Consider the following 7,575-nt stretch of genomic DNA (forward strand, 5'->3'; position numbering starts at 1 on the left):
AAGCTGGGAATGGAAGACCATGCCACTGGGTGGAGGCCCATGCAAGAGGATCCAGAGAGAGCCCTTGTAAGGGCTGCTAAAAAGCTTGGGGCCTTCTATCGCAGACGTGATGTCTACCGTAGTGCTAAGTCCACGTTGTACAGTAGACAGTTTGGTTCTCGGATTGGCCCAGAGTCTACCTTCACTGTAGACTCTGAGCCAATCAGAGAGCCAAACTGTCTACGATCGCGGCGGCCAACGTAGACTACCAGTTAAAGTAAAGGGGCCTGACTCAAGGCCCAGCGGGCTACGCTTTTGGCAAATCATTGGCCCAGAGTCTACATTCATCGTAGACTTGGAACATACCAGAGAGCAGAACTCATCTTTGGCGGTCGTTAACGTTAGTTAATAGTCAGCCTCCGATTGCGCCAGAGTCTACGTTTATATCCAATCCGATAGCGAGACTGTCTATAAAAACATTTCAGGCAGGTGCGCAAACCCTTTCATCGACCCAACGGACGAGAACCCAAGCAACGGCAAGACGAGTCAAAACAGCAATCAAATTCTACAAACACATACCGCAAGGTAATGACTATTATGAAGCTAATTCCTTCTAAATGAATGTTTAAGTACAGGAATGATAACTTAATTTGAAAGAAAGGTTAGCCTACCTGCATGCATGCATCCAATGTAGCTTAACGTTAACGTTAGCATCCTGCATCTTCTCAGCATAGCATTTATAACTCTGCTATTACATGCTCGACATGCTCAGTTAAGGGTTTAATTTGTTTAATCTCATTTATGTAGGTATTGATTTTTTCTATAGTGTTTGCGTTGTAATTCGGTTTTATGCTTACCTTGGTGAATTAGACCAATTTCAAAGCCAATTTCGTTAGCACGGGAAAGCCATAGTTGGGGGGGGGGAAAAGTAAAACTACATAGAAATGATAAAAAATGGACATTTATTTTGTATAAAATTGTGCAAAATTGTATATTTCCTTGATATTTCCTTAGTTAGAGAACAGTGCAGCTGCCGCTTGTTCAGGCTGCGCGGGAACTTGAGTAGCAGCTAGAGAGAGATGCTCTCAGTAGGGAGAATGAGAGCGCGCACTGGTTATCTGTTGACTAACGTAAAGTAAAGCATAATGATTTTAATGTTTTAATGTTATTGACTGTTACCAAGTGATGAGTAAAGCATAATGACGAGTAAAGCATAATGGTTTTAATGTTTTAATGTTAATTGACTGTTACCAATGTCAGATATGGATCCACTGCTGCCAGTGTTAGAGATACTGGACACTAGCGTGCCAGTAGAGAGGCAACAATGCATGCTACGGGCCTCAAAAGAGGCCAAGGCCGCGCAGGGCAAAAGCCTGAGTGTTAACAAGCTGCTGCGGGAGCCAAAGACGGCCTACAGAGAAGGTAACATCATGGCATAATGACAACCTAATGCACTGCAGTAGAGCTTTTGCTGGCTTGCTCACTAAGGTAATAAAATGTTCAAAATGTTTTTTTTTGTCTCCAGCAAAAAGCGGCTGTCACATTGACAACTTAACGGAGGCCCAGTACCTGGGACAACTGGTTCTGACATTCGGCTGGTACTTTGGGAGGAGCTTCAAGTGGCTGGTCGAAAATGATGTCGGCTACATCAAATAGTAAGTACATTGCAGAAAACATTGAAGAAAACCAAACCAAACAGCGTACAGTTGTCCGTTTCTTAAACTAACCATGACGTGTGTGTGTGTGTGTGTGTGTGTGTGTGTGTGTTTCAGTGTTTTTGACCGCCACTTGGAGGAGACCCAGGACCCAAAGAGAAAAACTCCCATCAATGACGGGTGGCTGAAGGACAGCCTGATGAGCTATGTGACGCTGTTCCCCCCCGTCTCTTGTCACCTTGAGGTCAACGTGGATCGGGCCATTTACGGCCAGGGGCAGTTCAAGTCCTTCACCTTCCTTGAAATGTGGAGCTGGTACAGCCTGCATACACGCCACCAGGCTGACCCACAAGCTGGGAGTGAACAAGAAAGAAAGAAGGCGCGGGATGCTCATGCCGCTGTGAAGCAGTGGCTGCTTAAAAAGGAGGGTGACATCACCACCAAGTCCCTCAAGCGCTTCCGGGCGTACATTTTGGAGAAAGAGGTATGCTTGTTGAGTTGTCCTAATTCTCCTAATAACACTGTAACATGTGATGCATAACAGAAAACATAAAGCTGATACCTACCTGTATTTCATAGAAGTCTCAGTCGGGCGCCGCTCGTCCTGCTGCCACTCCGTCTGCTGCTGCGGCCACTCCATCTGCTCCTCCTACAGCCACTCCGTCGGCTGCTGCCGCTGCTACATCCTGCGCGTCGTGGTGTGATGACGATGACATCATGCTAGATGCCCTCGTCACCTTTGAGAGTAGTCAAGGGAAGCCAGCTGACGAGCTGTCCACCAGCCAGCCACAGCCTGCTCCTCCTGCCGCTGCTCCTCCTCCTGCCGCTGCTCCTCCTGCCGCTGCTCCTCCTGCGTCTCCTGGGCCTCCACTCCTCACTGAATCTGGGCAGCGGGCCAAGAAGTCTGCCAAGAAGAGTCAGAAACGGCAGCCTGCTCCTCCTGCTGCCGCTGCTCCTCCTGCGTCTCCTGAGCCTCCACTCCTCACTGAGAAGCGGGCCAAGAAGAGTCAGAAACAGCAGCAGCCTGCTCCTCCTGCTGCCGCTGCTCCTCCTACTCCTGAGCGTCCACTCCTCGCTGCATCCGAGAAGCGGGCCAAGAAGTCCGCCAAGAGTCAGACACTGAAGACCACACTGGCCTCCAAGTCCGCAAAGAGTCAGACACAGCCGCCGCCGTCGCCCAGTCAGCCTGCGCCCAAACCGTCCTCCAGGTCCGCAAAGCGTCAGACGCAGCAGCCAGCGCCATCCACCGAGCAGCCTGCGCCCAAACGGCCCTCCAGGTCCGCCAAGAGTCAGACACGGCCGCCGTCGTCGCCCAGTCAGCCTGCGCCCAAACGGCCCTCCAGGACCTCCAAGCGTCAGACGCAGCAGCCAGCGCCATCCTCGCCAAGTCAGCCTGAAGCGCAGCAGCCCGAGACGTCCACCAGCCAGGTCGCTCCTGACGCTCGCCCTGAGCCGCAGCCGTCACCGTCGCCCTCCAACAGCCAGTCTCAGCCTGCCTCTGCCGCCGCGTTGTCGCAGAGCGACTCTCCTGTAAGTGTAAAAATGACAGTGTGATGCATGCATCTTACAAAATACCTCAGTCACAATCTAATTATGCACTGTTTATATATATATATATATATATATATGCTGTTTGTGTTGTGTGTCTTTTAGGTGGAGCTGGAAGGCTGGGTGAGGCTATGGGAGGACCCTAGCGGCATCCCAGCGGCAGACGTCACCTGGTTGAAGGAGGACAGCGAGCGAGGGCTTTTCACCTCGGTGCAGACCTTCAAGGACGTCAGGGGGCAAATCAAGAGGCGGCGGGTCCTGAAGTCGGACCGCATGTGGTTTTACCCACCCGAGCCACCTGGCTACCTCGGCGGCGGCGTTCCCTCTCCTCAGCCCTTTTTCCGGAGCCGCTTGTTCTTCTGGCGCCCTGTTGGCGTGTGGCGGTGCTCCATCAGCTGCCCGCGTGGTGACGCGTGCGCGGGGGCCGGACGCAACACCCATCTCTCCAAATCGGGTTACCACATTCGGGTAAGCTTTGTGGTCCCTTCGCGTGAGTGCTACGTGCACGTCTGGCCCATGCCGATCTGTAATTGTGACATTTCCTCTCTCTCAGGTGCGGCACATCTGCGATGTGTCGGGGTGGTACTCCATGTGCTGCGAAGTGCTCTGCTGCGGGCCGTGCCTCAAGGCAGCCAGGGGGGGAGACGGTGGCCCCATGGGCCGTTGGCTGGCCTGGGACGACGCCATCCTGCGCCAGCTGAGCGAGGCTCACCAGGCCATGTTTCCGGCTGTCCTCACGGCCAAGCGCGGGGTCGACAAGAGCGTTCTCAACCTGTTGCGCGACCGCACAGAGGGCAACACCATGGCCAAGGTGTGGCGGCAGGTGCGGGAGAACCACATGGAGGAGCACAACCGCAGGCGGGACCTCTACACCACGCTCCTCATGGCTTTGGTGCGACCGGGCAGCATCGTGTCCGCGCTCGGCCACGGAGAGTTTCGGCCGCCTCCTCCTCCCAGGGAGCTTCCCTGCGAGCGGCTCCTGCGGCACGCCTTTCTCCTGGCGGAGGCCAACAACGTCCAGGATTACCGGAGCCAAATTCTGTCCACGTTTGGCACGGTCCTGAAAATGGACTCCACAAAGAAGGCAAGTTAACCAAGAGTGTGTTGCACGCATACAAGTACTCACAGGAAAAACACCACATCATGCAAACCTAAACTGTACTCGTATTTGTTTGTTTGTTTTGTCGTAGGTGGTGAAGAAGCTCTCTGGGAGGGCAAGGGGCTCGCCGGCCAGTGGTTCACCAGCATCGGCAACGAACTCTCCCAGATCGTGTCCTTTGTTCTCACCTGCGAGGAGTCCGTAGAGAAGTTGGAGCCCATGTGCCGTGGAGTTATGGAGAGATTCCGCCTCGCCAACCAGCCCGTCCCCCAGATCCTTTACATCGACCGGGGATGCTGCAGGGCGCAGGGTCCGACGGCTGTGGAGACCCTCTTCCAGCCTTGGGTGGACAACGGGATGGTGGTGAGGCTGGATATCTTCCACTGGCTCCATCGCTTCGACGCCGCTCTGCGGACAGAGGCTCACTCCAAGTACCCCGCCTTGAAGTCTGCGCTGGCCGGGGCGGTGTTGGCCTACAACCGCCAGGACCTGGATCTGCTCATCGCGGCCGTCAGGGCCAGAGACTCGTCCGTCATGGAGGCCGTGTCGGACGAGGATGTGGTCCGACGCTACATCTCGCGGGAGCAGCTAAAGCACCAAGTCCGACGGGTCACCCTCGGCGCCCATGAGACGTTTCGCCTCATTCACCTCATCATCGAGGAGCTGAAGGGTCCGGCTGGGCTCGATGAGAGTGGCGTCAGCCTCTTCAAGTCCACTGGTACGACAAAACACACACACACACACACACACACACACACACAAACACACACAAACACACACACGCTCAAAGTCAATTATGTGCTAAATGAATGCATGTTTGTGTGCTTACAGCTGCCATCAATGAGATGTGGGCCAGCCAGCAGCGACACCTGGAATGCATCCAGGATCCATCAGGCATGAGCATGTACCGTGTTGTCCGCACCACCACCATCAACGGTGTGGATGTCCCGTATTACAAGTTCCAGGTGACCTAGAAAACACAACAAATACTTGCACTCAACAAAAAAAAAAAAACCCACACAACAATACCGCTCATATCATGCCTGTTGTTGTGATGTGCCTGCAGGTCCCCACACCAGCGGCGCGGCCCTACCAGGTGTACTTGGTCAGCGGCATCGCGCGTTGGAACGCCGACAGGAGCTCGGCGGCTGTGTTTGGAGGTCGGCAGAGGTCCAGCGTCTACTCTGCGCCGCTCGTGGACCGCCTCAACGCTCGCTGCCAGCTGCTCTTTTCGGGAGGCCGTCGATCAGAATTTCCGCCCCGCCCAGCGTTCGATCCGGCCGAGCTGCCGGGCTCGAATACTTGTTTCGCCAGAGCACGGGGAGTCTGGAGGCTTTCTCCCTCGACGGTCTCGGCCGACGATGGCCCGGCCCGAGGAGGAGGTGTATCGGCCTGGTGAGGGGCGATCCCGCCGAGGCAGACGGCCTACCAAAGCGGCGAGGACCTGGAAGACATAGATGCTGCCCGCATCACGCTGACCAACAACGAGACGGCCACTGTCCATCCGCCAGCCTTTGTGAGTCTCACCGACATGCTGCTGAACCACAAAGACATTTTTATATACACATTTATAGACATATATAGACATTCATATTAGACATTTATTTTAGAAAGAACATTGTTTACATTTCAAGTGACACTCTCTCTCTCTCTCTCTCTCTCTCTCTCTCTCCCCCTCTCTCTCCCTCTCGCTGTTTTGCAGGAGGACGCCTGCAGTGCCAATCCCCTCCCTGGGTTCCAGGAGCTGGAGGCCTTCTGCGCTACGCTAGTGCAGCTTGGGGGTGCTGACCAGAAGCTCCAGCTCACCACCGACCAGCGCAACGCCATCCTCGACGCCTGGAATGCGGTGGAGGAGCATGACAAGCAGCCACAGAAGTACCACCAGCTGTACCGCACGCACTGGGGCAACACCTTGTACTGCCGTACAAAGAGGGATGACCTCGGCGAAGCCGCCCTGATCCAGCGGGTGAAGATGGCCAGGAGGTACGCGCCGGCCCAGCAGGACATCAGCGCGCAGCACAACCGCCTCATGTACGTGCTGGTCAGGCTGCTTTGGTTGAGTCCTCTCGAACCAGCCCGGAAAAGGCCAGCATCCTCAAGGCCTATGAACTCATACAGCACAGGGTGTTGGTGGACGACCCGGTGCTGTCCAAGGCGGGCATCCCTCTCCCCAAGATCAACGTCAAAACGGTCAGGGACTTTATCCGACAGCAAGAGAGGCTGGTCAACTTTCACGCCACGAGGCAACCTTCGGTGATCTCAAAGACCACCTCCGTATCGTCCACAGAGCTTCCTCCAGCGCCACGGCAACCCGACGTCCTCCCTCCGCCCGACTACCCGGTGATGGAGTACGTACCAACGGCCAGCACGGCCGGCACCAAGAAGCTGAGGGGACGGGCTGACATGGCGGCGCCGTCGCAGCTTCCTCCTCCTCAGCCGCTGCTTCCTCCTCCTCAGCCACTGCCTCTTGTGCGGCCGCTGCAGAGACCCCCCGCCACCTTCAGCATCACCGAGCCTGTGCCCACCCCCGCGCAGTCTGTGGCGGGCCCCTCCTCCACACAGACCGCGCCGACTGCTGCGCCCTTGGCTCGGCTTGTGCCCATCCTGCCTGCCCCTGCTCTCGCTGGGCCTTCCTCCAGCCAGACCCACGCTGCTCCAGCTTCCTGGTCCAGGTCGACCCATTACAAAAGGAAGCTGGTGGCAGACCAACCCACCCAAGTTGGGGCGAAGCTTTTCAGGGTCCAGCACATCCCCAATTGCAAGGTGTGTGGCCAACCTATACAGGGACATAAAAAATACAAAAAGAAAACGTATTGCCCTGTGAAAGACATGTCACCCTCCAAGGGCCTGGACAACAGGTTTACAGAAACTTTGCCCAATTTGTCGCCGTCATAGATGGCTTGGAGGACTGACACTGTACAAATTGTAAATACTTTTTTACCTGTAATCTGTGTTATGGTCTTACAAGTGCCCGTTATCATGGCACGTTTTTCTCTGTTGTGCACCGTTCTGTTTTATGCACTTTCTAACTTGTTATCTATGTTCTGGTCTTACAAAAGCCCGTTGCCTTGGCACTTTTCGCTGTGCTTTGCAGTGTTTTGACTGTACAAACTGTACAATAGTTTTTGACTTGTTATCTATGTTCTGGTCTTACAAATGCCCGTTACCTTGGCACCGTTCGCTGTGTTTTGCAGTGTTCTCCTATTTTATGCACTTTCTGACTTGTGTTTTGCAGTGTTCTCCTATTATGCACTTTCTGACTTGTTATCTATGTTCTGGTCTTACAAATGCCCG

The 7,575-nt window shown here is 54.6% G+C and overlaps 1 protein-coding gene across 1 annotated transcript; it reads left to right on the forward strand.

Annotated features, from left to right (window-relative positions):
* The first annotated feature begins 1,561 nt into the window (after positions 1-1,561).
* LOC125288932 lies at positions 1,562-7,575 on the forward strand. The gene is made up of 11 exons (XM_048235648.1): positions 1,562-1,634; positions 1,752-2,118; positions 2,214-3,164; positions 3,288-3,650; positions 3,736-4,270; positions 4,373-4,999; positions 5,113-5,246; positions 5,348-5,605; positions 5,702-5,797; positions 5,984-6,471; positions 6,569-7,575. Exons 2-11 carry the CDS (start codon positions 1,834-1,836, stop codon positions 6,681-6,683), a joined length of 3,852 nt encoding a protein of 1,283 aa, XP_048091605.1. The 5' UTR covers positions 1,562-1,634; positions 1,752-1,833; the 3' UTR covers positions 6,684-7,575.

The sequence above is a fragment of the Alosa alosa genome, chromosome 23 (assembly GCF_017589495.1).
Source record: "Alosa alosa isolate M-15738 ecotype Scorff River chromosome 23, AALO_Geno_1.1, whole genome shotgun sequence".
Taxonomy (NCBI): domain Eukaryota; kingdom Metazoa; phylum Chordata; class Actinopteri; order Clupeiformes; family Clupeidae; genus Alosa; species Alosa alosa.